Source organism: Rhipicephalus sanguineus, unplaced genomic scaffold (genome assembly GCF_013339695.2).
Source record: "Rhipicephalus sanguineus isolate Rsan-2018 unplaced genomic scaffold, BIME_Rsan_1.4 Seq985, whole genome shotgun sequence".
NCBI lineage: Eukaryota > Metazoa > Arthropoda > Arachnida > Ixodida > Ixodidae > Rhipicephalus > Rhipicephalus sanguineus.
The window spans coordinates 67,574-87,462 of NW_023616430.1; the positions used below are offsets into that span (position 1 = coordinate 67,574).

The 19,889-nt window shown below is 45.4% G+C and overlaps 1 protein-coding gene across 1 annotated transcript; it reads left to right on the forward strand.

Moving 5' to 3' along the window:
- Positions 1–441: 441 nt before the first annotated feature.
- On the forward strand, positions 442–4,050 carry LOC119378800 (BEN domain-containing protein 5). The gene is made up of 5 exons (XM_037647827.2): positions 442–510; positions 2,694–2,830; positions 2,997–3,135; positions 3,430–3,504; positions 3,646–4,050. The coding sequence occupies exons 1-5, from the start codon at positions 444–446 to the stop codon at positions 3,768–3,770; spliced, it is 543 nt and encodes a 180-aa protein (XP_037503755.2). The 5' UTR covers positions 442–443; the 3' UTR covers positions 3,771–4,050.
- The last annotated feature ends 15,839 nt before the right edge of the window (positions 4,051–19,889 follow it).

A 19,889-nucleotide genomic window follows, 5' to 3' on the forward strand; every position in this document is an offset into this window, starting at 1 on the left:
TAATTAATTAATTTTAATTAAGAGTAATTAAGTTATGATCGAAATAAAATTTCACCCTTTTTTTTCTTAAAATGAACTCTACAAGAAGAGTAAAGATGGTGAGTGTTTTTTCACAATTTTTCTGAAGGCAGAACGCCTTTTGGGCATTACAGGGTTAAACAGCCTCATAATACGTTTTTTGGTTTTGTGTGCAGCGTCCTGCAAAAAAGCCCTCTGGCCCAAAGCAGGAGCTATTGGACATGTTAAAAAAAAAAACTGACGACATCCAGCAAAGGGAAGAAGCTGCTTTAAAGAAGCAGAAAAAGAGGCCAACATATGACGATAGGGGTGGCCTAGTCACTGAGCTGAAGTACAAGGTACAGAGACTTGAAGGCCTTGTGGAAAGAAAGTGCAAAAAAATTGAGGAACTGCGAAACAAAAACGAAGAGTTGGTGCAGGAGGCCATGAAGCTGAGGCAGCTGAACATGAGGCTGCAGGAAAAAATGCTGACAGCCATAGATGAAGGCACAGGTATGGAATTCAGCTTTCTGTAGTTTTATGGCTTCTGTGGCTGCTACATGGACTTATTTGTAATTTGTATGCCAGTAGCATAGCCAGCAATTTTTTTTGGAGGGGGGGGGGGGGACTCAACTATACTTTATGTACGTTCATGCATGCATTTGTATGTGTGCCTATATTGCCAAACTGAAATGTTGGGGCGGGGCTTTGAACACCCCCTGGCCCTCCCCTGGCTGCGCCAGTGGTGTAAGCATTGCCTCTACCTAGATTATTTTGTTTAAATTATAGGCTTCTTTCAAATTAAAACTTCCTTACAATTTCAAATCATAAAATTAAACAAGGGGAGATGTTTGTGCATACCATGTTTACACATTTATAAAATAAGGGGAGAGTTTGCCTTCGTAGAATTGTAAGAAAATTATATAAAAAGGTATTACAGTTATAACATGAGCTCGCCATACAATGTTGGAGAGCTTTTCTTCCAACCAGTGGTGACGATCTTGCATAGGACCACAAAAGGCTTTTCAAGTCGGCAGAGCATGAAAGAACTTGTCACCCAATAATTAAATGCTCATTTATGCCAAGACACAGTGATGGGAATGGCCAAAAGTGTTTTGTATCAGGTTTTGTAGCAGGAAAAATGATGATTTGTAGCAGCTGCCCTCAGTTTTGTAGCAGGTTGCGAAAACGAAAAAAAAAAACAGGTCAGATGGCGTTTTAATGGTTTTATTATACAATAAAATGAAGTATTAAATACAGTGTGCGCATGAGTTCAATGACGGCGCAACTAACGCAAGCTTTAAACAAAGCCTAGGATCACAAATATATGAAGACTGGTTGACACAAAGACAGCCTCGCCGGTACGACTGCGAGGCTGCGGCACGCAGCGAAAACTGGGAATGAGCCGCAACTGCACTCAGCTCAAACGACAGTGCCACCAGGTAGCGACACCATAGTGTTTCCTACAATACTTACTAGAGGGAACTCTGGCGCTAGTGTCTATGGGAGCTGCAATGCATCGCACTTCAGCCAGCATGGGAATCATGGGTAGTACACGGATTTGTCTAAACTTCGTTCTTTAGGCTCCGCTTGGCTCCGCGTCGCCTGCATCTGCTTTGTCGCAAAACGAAGTTCAGCAAAAATCAGCAGTTTCACTTCACCACTTTAACTTCTTTAGGCTCACCGATTCAAATCTGGTCACGAAGGTCACAACGATACATTCTTTTATCCGAAAGAAAACCAAAACATAGCAATAAACAAAGCCACAAGTGCGTTCGAAGCCCACAAGCACGAAGACTAGGCAAATCCGTGTACTACCCATCATTCCCATGGTGGCTGAAAGATCGCAGTGCCAGAGTTCCCTCTAGGTCATTTTAGGAAACTCTATGACTGACACTACACAGCCACGTGCCCACGCATTGGATTGTATTGGATTGGCTCTGCCTACGAATGGCACGAGAGGCGGCAGCCTATCTGCCACCTGGTGTTGCTGAAAAATCCCCTTGACGGTGGCCTCCGAGATAAAGCAGCGCATTGCCAGGTAATCTCGGAGGCTATGCGTAGCCGCTTTGGAGCAGTTCTGCTCATTTGTAGCATGGATGTAGCAGCTTTCACGAAATGTAGCAGGTTGGAGCAATGGTGCTCATTTGTAGCATAGATGTAGCAGCTTTAATGAAATGTAGCAGCTTGGAGCAATTGTAGCAGCTTTCCCATCACTGCAAGACACCACTGATTATGGGTTTCCAATTTCTTTGGACAGTTTATTGCCTTAGTTTTAAGCAGATCATTTGTACTGTGTTTTCTTCATCATGTTTTACCAGGCAGTGGTTGCATGTGCAAAACATTGCACAGACCCAACACGTTGCCATTGTCACTTAGAGTGCTCTGTGAAGCTGCTTTGAAAAAGAAAAATAAGTAAGTGCCGTTATATTTGTAGCTTGGTTCCACATTTAATATGAGGTGTGTTCTCAAATTGTTAGTTACAAAAACAAAACAAAAAATTAAAAACTCTTGTGTCAGTACAGTACAGTACTTGCCTTTGGTACAATTTCTTTCTTGGATGTAGCGATATTTTGGATGTGAGCCTTTATATTGAAACTCATTTGCTTTAAATATTGATTCCTGACTATGCTGTCATCTTAAAGTGACCGAGTTCTGCTGTTTGTAATGAGCCATGCTTCGTGTTGATGATGCAGGCTACAGTAGAGCTTCGTGCTCCACTAAGAGCGGACCAGACCACTCGACGAGGGAAGTGGATATTGACAGCATGGACGTGATTCCTAGGGAGAAAACACCGCCACAGGATGATTACGCAAGAAAAGAGAATGCCATGGTAACGTCCACATCTGAAGGGCAGCTTCAGCAATTTTTAGTATTACGTACAGTTGCCATCATAAGTGAAATTTTCCTTGTGCTTGCCTAAACAGCAAATGCTGCTTTTTTAAATGGTTGTTAAAATGATTTTTTTTTTTTTTGCTGCAATACGTTTCCTGATGCAGGTGGACATTGGCGGTGGCCTTCAAATAAATTCTAGCGCATGGCACCACATTCAGGGCCATCAAAAGGATTCCCTTTTCGTTAAGGACCTCCTCCTGGGAATTTGGCCCAAGGACCAGCTGAAAAACCGCTCTTTGCAAGGTGTGTTTCTGTTCTATAGAATTCCTTGTACTTTCTTAACAGCGGAGCTGTTTAAGCCAGCTGTAATCTGTCCACCGTGAACAAAAATCCTCAGGTGGGTATGCGTCAAAGGAATTGGGCAAGCCCCACTACGAGTACAGCAGGTGCAAGTGTTAAATGAAAACTTCGCTTGACGAAGTGGAGCATGTGAAGCATGCAAGAGAAGTGAGGGGAATAAAGACATTACAAGATAGAAAGACTAGACAGAGAGAAAGATTGTGTTATAGTTAATCACCGTTCATTTGTGTCTTACAGGGAAGCGGTGTCCACGATTTCCCGATCGGCCTGCAAAGGCTCCACTGACACCTTGGAAAGTGGAAGTGATGCGTGGTAAGTGTTCATGCTTTTGTGATGTTTTGGTGCAAACTGTCTTTGGTCATTCTGCTTCAGACCGTAGTCTTATAGACTATTTTTGTTTAAAAATTGTTTCTTCGTACCAGTTAGTGAGGCCTTGTGAACTTTTTGTTTTAGACTGTTACAGACGGAGACTGCAGCGCCAGGGGATTCCCGAAACCCTTATGCCTGCTGCACTCAAGCAGCTGAACCATTTCGTGGTTGAGAAGCTGGCAGACCTTGAGAGGCTGGCAAAACGGTGAGGTGCTGTTATAAATGTGTTTTGACTAATTTCAGGGAGGTTCTTTGTATGTAGTTTTTAAATGACATGCAGCCTGGTAAAGAAAGTGTTTAAAGCATCATACTGACTAAATGCCATGCCAGTGCATTTGCTTACATCTATGCAAAGTATCATGTGGAGAAAGCTAGTCTTGAGCTTGCAGCACATCAAGTTAACACTGTTTACTCAAATCTGAGCCAGCCCAGATTCTAGGCTGACCCCCTAATGTTTGAAGCCAGAAAAAACAAAAATGTTACCTCAAATGTAGGCTGAGCAGGAAAAGAAATGTTACAGTGTGCACGAAACTCGTACAGAATATACAGTCAAACACAGATATATTGGGTGCGAGGTCCTCCACTAGAGACGTGAGCACTGCAGTCGTTATGACGTGCAGGGTTGGATCGCGTGATTCACGTTGCTCTGGTGAAGGGAAGTGGACGGTTCAACGCGTTGCTTTTAACCACGATTTCTGGTGTTTTCCGCTTTGAACAGCGTTGTTTTGTTCTCACTTCATGTGTGCGGACACCTAGACTTCACAATGCGGGAAAGTGCAGTCAAAGTTATCGGCAGCATGGTACTTTATGCTGCTCCATGCCACAGTGCGAGTCTAGCGTCAGCTTTCACTTTCACCGTTACCCTGCTTTGCAAGAGCGTGATACCACTGTCACTTGACATTCGTTTATTGTTATTTCGAGCTCATGGGGTTCCTTGCTTATAGAGGACGTCTGTACAATGAGCCCATCTAATGTGGAAGTGCTAGACTAATTGCATAAAGAAATTCCGATATATAATATGTGAAACGGCTGCTGTTCATGTTCATTGTTCTACATCTGTGCCTAGGCTCGCACAATTTGTGCAACCTGCACGTCAACTGAAGGCTGAATTAGCTATATTTGTTTCAAAACCGACTGTGGGTATGTCGCCCGAGTGACCAAACCAAGCTAATTTTCAGCCTTTGAGCCACTAATAGTTGCGTGTGAACATTGGCGTGCAGTGGTTGAGCTGCCTATGCAGGTTGTTTTTCCTGCTTCAAAAGCCACTTCTATCACTCCATTATAGCCACAGAGAACTTGTTCGTTTATTATGGTGTAACTACAACATAATTTACATACTTTGTGTGGAAGTGTGTAGGAATAGCTTTTTTTTCTTTTTTTTTTTTTGCAGCAAGTCTCTCCACCATCTGTTACAGCCAAGAACACAGATACATTCATAGTGTGCTTCAAGGGCAGCACCACAATATCGTTGCATCCTGTGTATATGTAACATTAGTGACGTGAACTTGTAACTTTCATGCACTTATGTATTTTTCAACACTTTCAGGGAAAAGGACACAGGAAATTCCTAAGTGTGGCAAGGTGCAAGTTGAAGAATAAGGAGTACCTGATTTTTTGCTAGTCATTATAACTTTTACAATGCTTTTAAAGTAATAAATTATCGTAAAACAAGTACCTCCATTGTATGGTTTTTATTTGATGTGTGTGCATTACATATCATTCACAAATAAGCATACCAGACCATTTTGTTCAGGATCAACATTTCTTTTGTCCAATTCGCTATCATTTTTGCGTCAAAAATCTGGTGTACTCTTTGCCCATGTTTTTCAGCCAATGGAAGAATATTCGGGTCAAGCTAGACCACCAGTTGTGCACGAGTGTACTTCAAATGGTTGACCAGTTGCGCACCACCTAGCTCTAACTGGATGACCATGTGTGTTCAACTGGCTAACCAATTAAGCACCAGTTGGCTCTAGCTGGGTGACCATATGTTTTCAACTGGTTAACCAGTTGGCTTTAACTGGATCACCATATGTGTTCAACTGGCTAACCAATTGGACACCAGTTGGCTCTAACTGGTTGACCGTATGGTTTCAACTGGTTAACCAGTTGGGCACCAGTTGGCTTTAACTGGATCACCATATGTGTTCAACTGGCTAACCAATTGGGCACCAGTCAGCTTCAACTGGATGACCATTTGGCTTGAACTGGATCACCATATGTTTTCAATAGGTTAACCATTTGGACACCCATTCACATTGACTGGTTGACCAGTTGGGCATCAATATGTTTAATTGGATGACCATTTGTTTTCAACTGGCTAACCAATTGGGCACCAGTTAGGTTCAATTGATGACCAGTTGGCTTTAACTGGATGACCATATGTTTTCAACTGGTTGACCATTTCGACACCAATTTACATTGACTGGTTGACTAGGTGCACACCAGTTATCTATAATTGGTTGACCATGTGTGTTCAATAGGTTGACCAATTGCGCACCATTTGGATTCAATTACGTCCAGTTAAATGCAATTGGAAAACCAATTGGCCACCGGTACTGCCCAAATGGTTTGCCAATTGGACGTAAACTGGTCTACCAATTGGATATAATTGGTGCGCTCTCAACTGGTGGCGAAATTCCAATTGGTCGAAAACCAATTGGTGGCAATTGGTATTTTTCCAATTGGACCCATTGACTTTTTTTGACTGGGACCCAACCCGGGAGGAGTGGGAGGCGACCCTGCTTGGCTGTTCTGACCTTCAGGCCCAAAAGGCCTTGGTCCGACGAGCCCAGGCAGCAGCCGACGCCAATGGGGTCCCGTACTAGGGAGCCCCACCTACTGTTTGTAGGCGCCGTCCCCTTAAGGGGTAGTGCCTGCATACCTCCCTTGTTTTCTTTTTTTCTAATAAATGTTTTTACCACCACCACCACCCGCCTGCCGACCTCCTATCACTTCCTTCTCTATCTCCTTCTACTTTTCTTTTATTCCCTCCTTACCCCCACCCCTACAAGGTGCTGAGCCGTGCTCCCGCAAGGGCTGCAGAAAATAGTGCCTTTTTCCTTTCCTCCAACCACGCATTCATTCATTCGCTTTCCCGGACTGTAGTTGTCTTCCCCATCATGTTCTGCAGCCCTTTGTGCTGGCTAGACTCACCGCCCTGCTGCCGCCTTTCCAGTTTCCTTCAAGCTGCCCCCTTTTTTCTTCGTATTGCATTTGGGGGCGCCAACCTCCTCCCCCCCCCCCCCCCGCTTTTCCTGTTTTTTTTCTCCCAGCTCCTCTTACCTCTGAGATGAGAGCCCCGATCGCCGTTGCAAACAGTCTTGAAATGATGTGGCAAGAGCAGGGCTGGGCAAAGATACTTTGAAATTGTATCGCGATACGATACAAGATACTCAGGCAAGAAGTATTGGAGATACAGATACAAGATACTACCGCAGTAATTGTATCCGATACGATACTTGCCAATTGTATCTTAAGATACTTCGATACATTCGCAAATTTGTTATTAGAGACCCCCTAATGTAGTAGCGAACGCATATGCACGAAAAGGTTTGCTTGAAAATTTCTTTAATGTGACCAATTTTGTTTAATTTTAATGAAATGTGCGTTAGTATTTCAAAAGTATTGTCCTTCTTGCTCCAAGTGCATTAGTTTACTTCCGACAGAACTTATTGGGGTCTGTTTTGGCTGCTTAACAGGACAGCTCTTCATTGATAGCGGCTCTTGCTTGTCATTTCTGTAATTGATGGGAGTCACTGCTCAGCTTGCCGACCAGCTAGCGGGTTGCGATCTAATCACAAGAACTTCAATACGAAGCCTTCGCACGATGGCGCAAATACCGGTGTGGAGTTTTACCTTGTCTGTAAAAGACCGTTCACGCAATACCGAACCACCGGTGTACAGTATAGTAACAACGTTGCTGGCGATATTTTTCGTTACGCACTTTGTATGCGTAGAGCTCATAAAACTGCAATGACTTTTCATATTCTACTTATCTGCTGGCGTAAAGGGTTCGTTATCAATATATTCACTAACGTGCAATCTTCTAACTATTTTTCTTCAACGAGAGAATATGTTCACCCCAGAAATGCCTAATACCTATTGTATTGTCACGTGGTGGTAAGGATAAAGAAGGCGGCAGTCACTCTGGTAGAGACTAAACTGCTCACTGGACAAACTTGTGCCCAGAAAACTAAGCAACTCACAATACAAGCAAAGCACTCTGTACACTGATAGCGGCAATAAATGTCGTTGGCCTTCGGTATTCTGATCACAGACGGAACGCGTGGTCACATCTGCGATCGAACCTTCCAGCGTTACCGATGGTGCTCGCGTAAGCTCCCGAATGAACTACAGTGCTCGCGTCCTGCGCATAATTTTAATAATAATTGTTGCAGTTTTACATCTCAAAACCACGACATGATTATGATGGACGCCGTAGTGGAGGGCTCCAGAAATTTCGACCACCTGGGGTTTTTTAACGGGCTCCTAAATCTAAGTACACGAGCCTCGAGCATTTCGCCTCCATCGAAATGTGGCCGCCGCGGCTGGGATTTGCGCGTAATCTTAACAGAACAATCTGAAACAACTGCGAAGCTTCCGAAACATCGCGACGTGTCTTGAGCTGACCGCTGCTAATAATGTTTTTGCAGTTTAAACCCGTTCCCACCAAAATAAAGAAATGAGAGCGCGTGGCAAGCTGCACAAACCGTCGCAGCACAGCGCTGCTATTCACGGTATTGCCACCTATATGTCCGATTAACTGGCGTAGTAATAGTAAAAAAATTAGGGAGGCCTAAAAAAGGAAAACAAATCAAATATATCTAAATGAAATAGAAAAGTCGTTCTGTATCAAACATTCATCGCGAATAAGTATTGAAACACAATACAGGCGGCACCCTTAATAGCTATGACAATTAATCGTGAAGCATCTTGAACTTACTTGTTAATGTAAGACAGTAAAAACATTTGGTGCCTATCAAAAATTGACTGAAACGGCTCGTTGGGACGCTCATGAGAAAAACGGATCATTTGGTATAGCAATGTTTCTCGAATACCCTTCCTAACAACTTGAAGATGGCTCATAATTATTTCCATAATTATAATGCAAACTCAATTTCGCTCTTTCACTAAGCAGTAAGCAGGATGTTTGGTACTGCATACTCAGTGCGCGCCCACATGATTACATATTTGTTTTCAAAATCACCTCGCAGAACAGTAAGCTAAAGCGAAATATAAATGTGCAAACAGTAGCAGAAATAAAGCAGACAGTTCAATGTAAGAGTAAAGCAGAGAACTTATTTTGGCAGCACGTTACAAGAGGCGTATTTGTGCGACCAGACCGGAAAAAAAAAGGTTAGAGCCCCAGGTAATGTACGGGAGGCCAAAGAAGGACAACTAAGAAAGAACTTGTGCTAACGATCAAATTATGATTTCAAAAGCTCTTTGAATAAAGATAGCAGGAAGATAATAATAATAATTGTTACGGTTTAGCACCCCAAAACCACGATGCGATTATGAGAGACGCCGCAGTGAAGGGCTCCGGAAAGTTTGACCACCTGGAGATCGTTCAGGTGCACCTAAATCGAAGTACACGGGCCTCAAGTATTTTCGCCTCCATCGAAAATGCGACCGCCGCGGCCGGAATTGGATTGACAGCAGGAAGAAAAAGATACGGTACACGAACATATATTCTGTTAGAAAAGCGCTTCATCTATTAGATCTAGCATCGGTAATAGTGGTGCTACAGTTAGGATCTTATTTGCACATAAGTCAATCGCATGTAAGTCGAACTTACATCCACAAGATCCTTCATATCGGTGATGTATGAAAGCCACGAGAAGCAAAGCAACCCTATGCTTCAGATTTCGTAAGGAAGCACTGCGCAGGGGAGCGGCATCAGAATTTGCGCGATAGTCGCCGCACGCATTGTGGTACGCGGCGCTGGACAGTGGATAAGGGTAAGTATCATGACACTGGCACACGAAAAAAGAAAAAAAATTCGAGAAAACGAAAGGCACGTGAGCTAAGCTGGACGTTCGCGCGCTTGTTCTGTCGTGACTACGCGAGCGCTGTCAAGTTGCTCTGCTCCACCAAAACGGACGCGCACACTTCATTGCCTGCCTTCACTGGTGGACTTTGTCGGAAAAATAAAATTATGTCAGTGCGCTGAGTTTTACTAAGGCGCTTTAGTAGCACCAGTACCAGCTTGAGAAGCGGAGTTGAGCCAGCGATTATTGTTTCGTATGCTGGTATTCCTATAGGAGTATCTTGTATCTTAAGATACACGATACATTATTGAATGTATCGGAAATACAGATACAGATACTCGTCTTGCGAGACGTATCGCGATACAGATACAAGATACCCAAAGAGTATTTGAGATAGTATCTAAGATACATGTATCTTCGATACTGCCCAGCACTGGGCAAGAGCTACACTCTACCGCTTCCGAGTTTTTTCTTTCCAGGCAGGAATAGCGCCACCGCTGGATATGACGTCAACACTAACCCTTTAAAACTAACACGCCAGGGATGACAAGGCGCCTTTGACAAAGATAGGTCCACCTATCGAAACGTCGGCCAACCTGCTCTGAGGGACTTTCTCCTGTTCGAAACCTATCCCACTCCGGGTATCCATCTGTCGGCTCCCTTTTTGACCTTGGACTCTCATGAGTCAGTGGGACATATATGTCCCACTTTTTTTTTCAGTAAACTACTGGATTGATTTTGATGAAATTTCAAATATACTATTTCTTTGTAGCTTATATGAATATACCACAGCCGATTTTTATATTATCGTGTCAAAAATATAGGCAAACCCACAAAGGGTTAAACAATGACGAATATATTCAGGTTCCTGTAAGGGGTCATGAAACACTTTTAAAGGTAACCGCCGAATAACATCAGTATCGGAGTTTATTGCCTCACGAATGAATTGTTGTTGTTGTTGTTGAATTAACTTTATTCTGGTCCAGAGAACACGCAGGGAAGACCCCGCGCCGCCGCAAAAGTTTTTCGAAGCCGTCAAAAACGATCGGAGTTAAATGCATTTCTCGCACGCTTTAGGCGTTTTCTCTCTTGACCCAACGAGCGCGCTGGAAGCTGCACAGAGAGGGATGGTATGGGGAAAGAAGTTACGTCAACGCGCGTCATGATCTTCAGCATTCGTGATGGAACGCGATCGCTCTCTTCCATTGTGATTCATGTGCGCACTAGCGTGCCTACTGCGTAATGTTAGCAGACTATGAAGCACGGCGTCAGCACGTGGTAGCACCCCGTGGCAAGAAGCGCGTGTGATCAAACACCGCTCTTGATTTGTGTAGACTGTTGGCCGATAGCATGCTACCTGTTGTGGGACGCGAAATATAGCAGGCGCCGGCAGCTACGAAGAGTGTAAGCACAGGGCTCTACGAAAAAGGGACGCCTGACAAAATGGCAACTTCGCTCTCGGCTTCTAAACTCTCCTTGCCGCACACGACTACAAGGTTTGGTTGAGTTGTTCATAACAGCGTCTACTTTCCGCCCGATGATTTTTTTTTCTTTTTTTGGTTCACCAAGCTCGAGGGGTGGCCCTGCGAAAATTGAGTTCGGTGTAGGCATTCTGCAAGCGAAGCTTGCGTTAACTAACTTGTGAAGCTGGCGAGGTTCGCTAAAACACTCTTCACCCACATCTGGCGAGTACCAAAGAAAGCTTAGCCGAGGGTCATGAGGAGGCACGGCAATAGAACAGCAACATAAAAAAAATTGGCAGAACCCACGTACCGTGGGAATCGATGTTATGCGAAGCATGCGCGGGATGGTGACACAGTGAGCGAAACGTTACGGAATGACTCTAGAGAAATATGGAAGTGGTATACGCACACTCATATGTTGAAGAGTCGCATATCTATTATATAACCAGTTGTTTACAGTTGCGTAGCGATGGCAACAGACACATGGGTGTTACCAATACCAGACGCGGTAAGCTGATATGTAGCGCTTATATTCACCAATACTGGATAGCGCGAATCCGAACAGGACAAAGAAGGAACACAGACGCACAGGACAGGCGTAAGTCACACCTAAGCTTCATTCAGGAAAGTTTCCCTAGGTATATACACAGCCGAATGGCACGCGCCGGCGCACTGCACGTACGTTTCAGTCACAGTTACAGTTGTAATGCTTATACTTGTCCGTTATGACGGAGAACGCACGCACGTTTCACGAACCCGTGTGTATGTGTAGAAGGGGTTCTTGACAGTTCTCGAACAAGGTCATCATCACCGTGATCAGCGAGCACCAGCAGCTGGACCGGACTTGTTAATCGGATCCGTTCGCGATCGCGCCTACTAGGGCTCTAAGTGTAGTGAAGTGCGAGGTATAGCACAGCTGGCGGAAATCCTGCAGATGCCTCTTACGATAAAATGATCTATGACGCCTCCTGTCCTGCACGTGGCAGCGAGGTCTTTTGATGCCCTGTCCACATTCAAGCCGTCTTTCACGTAGTATAAAGACCAGGCGTTGTCGGGTCTTGATAAATCAATATTGAAGTCACCGGTAATGACGAGAGGCCTGGTTCTCTCAGCAGATTTATTGTAGGAAGCAGTGACGCCGGTTTTTGCGGAATCCCCGTGGTCCACGTTACGGACCACGTGGACGAGTGGATGGTAGTTGAGCGTCTTCCAGGGGTGTTCTGTCTTCAGCTTCCTCACTTTCCTTGTGTCCGCCATGGTGGTGTAGCGGTTACGGTGCTCGGCTGCTGACCTGAAGGTCGCGGGTTCGATACAGGCCGCGGCGGTCACATTTCCATGGATGCAAAATGCTAGGTGCCCGTGTAGAGTGCGATCTCGGTGCACGTTAAAGAATACCAGATGGTCAAAATTCCGGAGCCCTTCACTACGGCGTCTCTAATAATCATATGGTGGTTTTTGGGACATAAAACCCCAACAATTATTATTATTACCACTTTTCTTGCGTGTCAATGTGTGTGTTCGCGTTTACTGTGTTGGTTGAGACTTTGTATCGCCTGTGGCACATACCCGCATGCATAAACTCTGGTATGTGAGTATGTGCCACACGTGACTGAGAGAAAGGATTTAATGACGTGCGCGACAGGTATTTTGCGTTATTCATGTCAAGACCAGTGAATCGTGTTCGTCATGCACTGATCCCCTACTAGGCCAATTTTGTTATATTACAAGTTATGGAGACGACCAGGAGAGCGTCCAGACGTAGGCGGCTAGATAGATAGATAGATAGATAGATAGATAGATAGATAGATAGATAGATAGATAGATAGATAGATAGATAGATAGATAGATAGAAACGGCCAAAGTGGCTGAGGTTCGCTAAGAAATGCTTCGCAAGTTAAAGGTGTCCTTTGCCAACGAATGGGGGGGGGGGGGAGTTGGGGGTGGAGGGGGGGGGGGGTACCGAGCAGGGGTTGGTCTGAACGGGAAAGGTGCGGGGTATGCGCTGGTATGAGGATAGGGAACGGTCTCACAAACACAGAAGACTCGAAAAATGCTCTCACCCTCCACATCTTTCAAGAATATCGTCCTTGAAGCAACGAAATAAGGGTAATTTAAAGGCTCGTTTTTCTTTGTTAGACACAACATTAATGAGAAGAAACAGACAATCAAGCCAAGAAAAGTATAGCGGATGTTATCTGTAGTATTAAATGCGAAGCATTTCTTAGCGAACTTCTGAGACTTTGAGCGTATCTATCTATCTATCTATCTATCTATCTATCTATCTATCTATCTATCTATCTATCTATCTATCTATCTATCTATCTATCTATCTATCTATCTATCTATCTATCTATCTATCTATCTATCTATCTAGCCGCCTACGACTTTGGGCTCTCATGGCGGTTTCCCTAACAGGATATACAGCAAAATTGGTATGGCGTAACGTGACTTTATGACGAATATAAATGACAGGTCATAACATGAAAATCATGATATCCATGTCATGAACGACATGATTTACATGCCACTGTTTTCGTGCTCTTGCAGCCGCTTCGTTAGTTTGATATATACCAAAATTGGTATGGCGTGACAATAGTGTATGACGAACATAACTGACAGGTCCTAACGTGCAAATCATGACACGTATGTCATGTACAGCATGATTTACATTCCACGCTCATGATGCGCTCGCGGCCGTTTCGCTAGCTTGATATACACCAAAATTGGTATCGCGCGGCGTAATTGTTTGACGAACCTAAATAATAGAAATTAACATGAAAATCATGACACGCATATCATGTACAGCATGATTTACATTCCACGCTCATGGTGCGCTCGCGGCCGTTTCGCTAGCTTGATATACACCAAAATTGGTATCGCGTGACGTGACTGTGTGACGAACACAAATAGCAGGTGGTAACATGAAAATCATGACACGCATGTCAGGCAGAGTATGACTTACGTGCCTTTATCTTCTTTCTCAGGAATCACTACATGTCATTATGAACCCAGACCAATTTATTCTGCAAATAAAACCAGCACGTTAGGTCCGACCACGACAAGCTTCGCTTGCCCCCATTTCCCCGATAGGGCAAGCCATAGAGGGAATAATAACACCGGAAGATACCAGTCTATAAAAAAAGAAAAATGTCAGTGTCCCTTATAGGGGTGGTAAAAATCGATGAACGATTAATCGTCATCGATGTCCGCCTTTCAATTAATCGATTAAAACTTCGATTAACCGATTACGCCCCCCCCCCCCCTAACACCGCCCCTTTTCTGGAGCGCATGGCTGCGAGGCGAGCGATGCCGAGACGAAGAAGTCGAGCGAACCTCCTCTTTTTCACTACAGCATACAGCATATGACTACAGCGCAATGAGCACATATTTGTGCACCAGTAGAACGAGCCCGGAGCCGGTAACGGCCACACCCAAAAGAGACAAGTGAACTCGCCCTGATCATCGTCGCCGACGGCGTCCACTGGACCACCTCCAAGCCCTCCCCAAGGCTTCAAGCCCGGGCAGGACACTGGGGCAGGAGGCGGCCGCACCCCGACGAGGCAGAAATGAATTTGCCCGCTTCTCTCCGCTCACATTTGGTGGAGGTGCTGCTTCGTTCATGATCACCTCCTCTCGCACTCCTCTGTTCTATCGTCTGCTGGTTAATCGCCGGCAAAGTACACGTGGGACTTGCGTGCTATATTGCGTTATTATTACATTTTGGTGTGTATGCTGTTTCCTTTGTCATGTCACACTGGCGAGCAATCGCAAGAGGAGCGCAGTGTGGACGTTGTTCGCAGAAGATTCGAAAACGAAGACTGCTAAGCGTGATAAATGTGGTAAGCAGTACTCAAGCCAGCGACGGAAACTCTTACGATATCACCTGCTGCACGCCCACTTTATTAACGTGCCAAAGAGTCATCCCCCAAAGAAAGATGGTCATGACAAAACTCACAATGTTAAAGACCCCGTTCCTAAAGGCATGAATCTGCCTCTTCATGTAAGTTATCAGTATTTCGCTATTTAGCCAACAGCGATCCACCTTTGCGTAGCTTGTCTTGAAGATCAAGTCGGTTTTGAGTTACGTAAGACATTATTATGTTTCAAAAGGCTGGATTGTTGGTGATCCATATTCGTTCAAAAAGCTGCAGGTCTACTTCATAGGGACCTCTTCCTTGGTCCCTGCGTTTTCAGCGCTATGGCTTCACTGGATGAAAGCAGCAAGGCGTAAACACTCAGCAGTAAAGTTTGTTCTTTTCTCTAAATTGCAGACGTACCAGCGCATCGCCTTGTTGCTTACTTTGTCCGTGCCCGTTTTTTGCGCAACGCTGTGTCCTCGTGTTGCAGCACAAACTCAGCTCTCTTTGCCTTTGATAAACCTGTGATTTTCGTTGCCTGCAGCGTCTATTGCAACTTTTTTTGTATTGTATTTAACCCTCAGCTTTTACTTGTTTTTGCAGGAGCGGAGCTCCTTAGGCCCGCACCCCGCCGTCGCCGTCGAAGCTCCCTGCAACATGCGGCGCCGGCGCAAAAAGACAATAATACGCCGCGCGCGGCGCAAAAAAAAAAAAAAAAAAAATTGGCCGTGTATCTGCGTGCTCCACTGCAAATGCCGTGTAAAGACGATAGAGGAGGCGCTGCGTCTACGCTGCGTGAGATATGGACGCCATCTGGCAATACATCGGGAAACATGAGCTTGTGCAGAGGGTTTCCTTCCTCCGTGGCAGAGGGCGTTTGTCGGTGCGCATAGCATGGTATTTTCAGCGCAGCCAATTGTGTATCTATGTATTTTCTATTAAAGGAACACACCGCCTAGTGATGTTGCGCCTCAGACATGCATAATATTTACTTTTTGATCGACAACGTTCACAAGTATGAACAGCCGTACCAGTTCAAGATGGGTGGGCGGTAAGCAGGTGGTTTAACTTTGGCCGCGTGGCTGAATCGGGTGACAGACAGACAAACAGAAAGACAGACAGACAGACAGACAAACAGACCAAAATTTCTGCGTTCAAGTTTCCCAAGAAAGACTATCGTCTTTAAAAAAAAATATTCGATACATTCTCAGGCGCCACAATACTCTTTTTAGGGTTCTCTACACCAGTGTGTTTATTTAGAGCAACAATCCAAAAATATTTAGAATTCGTGTCAGTACTCCTTTAACTCTATGATTCGATAACGATCGAAAACGCCCCCGTGTGGCTAGAAGTCCGTGGTTACGCGTTCTAAAAACGCTAATTTTTTTTTTCATCGAGCATCTTAAAGCTGCCCAAGGCTCAGCAGCTCAAAAAAATCACAGCATATCCACGGAGTGAATGATGATGAGTGGGCGAAGCTGCGGAGGTTCATCGGTAAACCGTGAATCTTCCATGAATTCTGCCCAGTACATCATCACCGACGTGAGATCGGGCGCGTTTATACTAAAGGTTCGATGAGTTATGACGACTTGCAGCTCACTTTAATTTTACATGTACGCTGTGAATTTTCATTGTTTAGAAAACCATTGCTTCAGAAAATATCTGGCGTCTTTCGTGAAGCAGCTAGCGTCTTTTCGTTTTGCTTTAGAAACATCTGGCGTTCTTTCGTTTTGCTTTTACAAAACATCTGGCGTCTTTCGTTGGTTTATTTCATCAATCAACGGCGTTTTGAACAAAATTTTTATTGTTTAATCACGCACAGGAGAAATCTCACCAGGCACTACCTTGGAGGTAAACAATGGCTGCTAATGGGAATGAGAGACAGAAGAAGTCGGCTTTTAGCTAACACTTACACTTCTACTTCTACTAACGTTTCCTACTGGAACATGCCAATGGCTGCTAATGGGGAATGAGAGACAGAAGAATTCGGCTTTTAGTTAACGCGCACGCTGTGAATTTTTTATTGTTCAACAACGCACAGGAAAAATCTCCCACCGGCACCACCTTGGAGGTCAAAGCGTAAGACTTGTTACGCACTACGACTACTACTACGACTACGAGGGACGAACGGGTGCCGCCTTAAGGAGCTTCGCCCCTAAAAAGTCACAGTTTCGCCGCAAGGGCGAAGCAATGAATGCGATAGCAATAAAAGCAGCCCGTGATGGACACGCTGCGGCTACCGTGCGTCCATCACTACGCGGCAGCTACTAGACAGTTTTAATTTCACGTACGTAGGGACTTCTCATACGCAAACGTGAAAAGTACACGTACGTTACGTGCACGATATCTGAAACGCTTTTAGCTACACGCACGCGACGCGCGGTGAGAGCTACCACGTAGCTCGATCTGCTGAGAATCATGAACACTGCGGTAGTTTGTTCGAAAGCCCGCGCGAGCAGACAGCGGAAGGGCAAGGGTTCTCGCTGCGAAAATATAAGAAGAAGCGAGAGAGCTGGCCGCCCGCGCGCTCCTAGCGCCATCTCGCTGGTAATGAAGAAACGCTTATAAGCGCCTCCGTCTCGGAGGACTGCAAACGGTAAAGGGTGTGTATATAACGCTCGCCGTTAGCTGCCAGAGGGATGTGCGCTTTGTGGAGTAGTGCTTAGCGCACCGCGCTGCGAATTTAGAGGTCGCTGGTTCGATTCCGCGCTTCGGAAACATTTTTCTGATTTATTTTTCTTTGGGATATTGATGTATATATACATACTTATACATATACGCAGCATGACGGCGGCGACGGCGACGGCAAAAATCAGCCGAGACTGTCCATATAATTGCTATCGCAATAAAAGAAAAAGAAGACAAGGTGCGCGGCGCAAGGCGCGCGCGACGTTCGGCGCGTGGCGCAATAAACAGTTTCAAAACTTACAGTGGCATCCACTCTTTGGGTACAGTGTACCAGATTAGGGTGAACATGGCTCAGCGTGGACGCGCTCCGCGGAGCGTCATTGCATCCGGCGCGGCCGCGCACCGAATCGAGGCGGCGCAGGCGCACACGAGCGCACCGCTCTTGCTGTACTACAGCCAGATAAGAGCGGCGCCTCGGCAATGGTCCAGCTCTGTTGCAGACCACGCGCAGTCGCTCTTGTGCGTCCCTCTGCGCATGCGCCGCTACGCTTCCATGCGCAGCCGCGCCAGGTGCGCTGCGCCGTGTTCACCCTAAGAGTGGACGGCACTGTACATCGTCGTTTTGCGTCCCATTTCTAAGGAGCTTCGCTCATCGGTTGTATTCGTACACGGTACAACTGCTGATTGTGTGTGTGTGTGCGTGCGCGCGCGCGTGTGCGTGAGTAAAACTGCACTATACCGTGATCCAAGGAGTGCCACATTGTAATATGCGTTGTTTATTTCTTGACTGGTGTGTGTGTGTGTGTGTGTGTGTGTGTGTGTGTGTGTGTGTGTGTGTGTGTGTGTGTGTGTGTGTGTGTACAACTGCACTATACCGTGATCCAAGAAGTGCCACATTGTAACATGCGTTGTTTATATCTTGACTGGTTCCTATTGCCGTTATATTTTGCTCCTTAGCAAATAAAATATTATTGCTTACCAATGAAAGAAAGAGAGAAAATATATTAGAAGGCAGATAGGGTGGCATGAGCTAGTACACACCGGCCTGCTACTCTGCACGGGGAAAACTCAACGGAGGGAAAAGAGTGATGAAGTATGATGATGGTGACATGAATAAGTGATCCGTACATATATTATAAGATATGTTTGCTAGCGTAAAGTAGACAAGGACACTAATAATTATCTTTCATTATGCTGTATACCAACTAGCCCATCTGTCCGCCTTATAGCGTGTATACCTTTTTATGAATGTAAAGCTAGCTTTCCTGCGATGCAGTTAGTCACTTTTGCAAACAACGTGTTCAAGCGCAGTTTACTTACTATGCGCAGTTATGTTACTATGACGCGGAAAATGCCTACTCAGCTCTCTTGACATAAACATGCGTATTAGACCAACCCCAGCACGTGCAACTAGGACCTCGTCTCAACTTGAAGCACGACAGCTGCCGCCATTAGTTGGGCGAATATGCAGCGCAAGGGAGCGCGCTCGCGGATTATGAAAAGGGTCTAACAGACCCTTTTCATAATCCGCAATCTTACTCATCGGTTTACCAAACGTCCAGCATACAGTCCAATAATACTGAAAAAAAAAAAAAAATGCCCTTGTAGCATTTGGTATACTGTATCGCCGCATATTTCGGGGGAAATGCAGCTTTTAGCTTATGCTTGCACTCCCATGTCAGCCAGCCTAGAGGCCCCCCTCTTGTGCGAAGGAAGGAAGGAAGGAAGGAAGGAAGGAAGGAAGGAAGGAAGGAAGGAAGGAAGGAAGGAAGGAAGGAAGGAAGGAAGGAAGGTAACAGAAAAGGAATGCTTGAAATACGTGGCACAAGGTTGCAACTGACAAGAAACAAGAAGGGAAAGAATGGCGTTCTTTCTGTCTCTTCTTGTTTCTTCTCTGTTGCAACCTTGCGCCACGTATTTCAAGTAACGATGCACCAACTAGCCCAACATAGCGTACAGAAAAGGAGAAGGCAGGGAGGTTAACCAGACAAGGGAAGACATTGCTCACAGTTCGGGCTCCACGGTGGTCTAGTGGCTACGGTGCTCGACTGCTGACCCGAAGGTCGCGGGATCGACTCCCGGCCTCGGCGGCCGCTTTTTCGATGGAGGCGAAAATGTTTGAGGCCCGTGCGAGGAGGAGCACTCGGAAAAAGGACGAAGGGCCCATGGACGGAGGAGCGCCAGCGAAGGAAAGAGCGAAACCAGCGAGGGCCTCTTTTGTATCATCAAACGCGCGTAACTACGCTATTACGGCACCGTTTCGAAAAATTCTCGCGGCTACGTGTTTGTTGAAGACTTGTGCACAACTGCAACACCACAACTAATTTCGACCTATGGGTGGCTTTTGCAAGTCTCACTGTACGTGCCATGTAAAATTGATTCAAGAG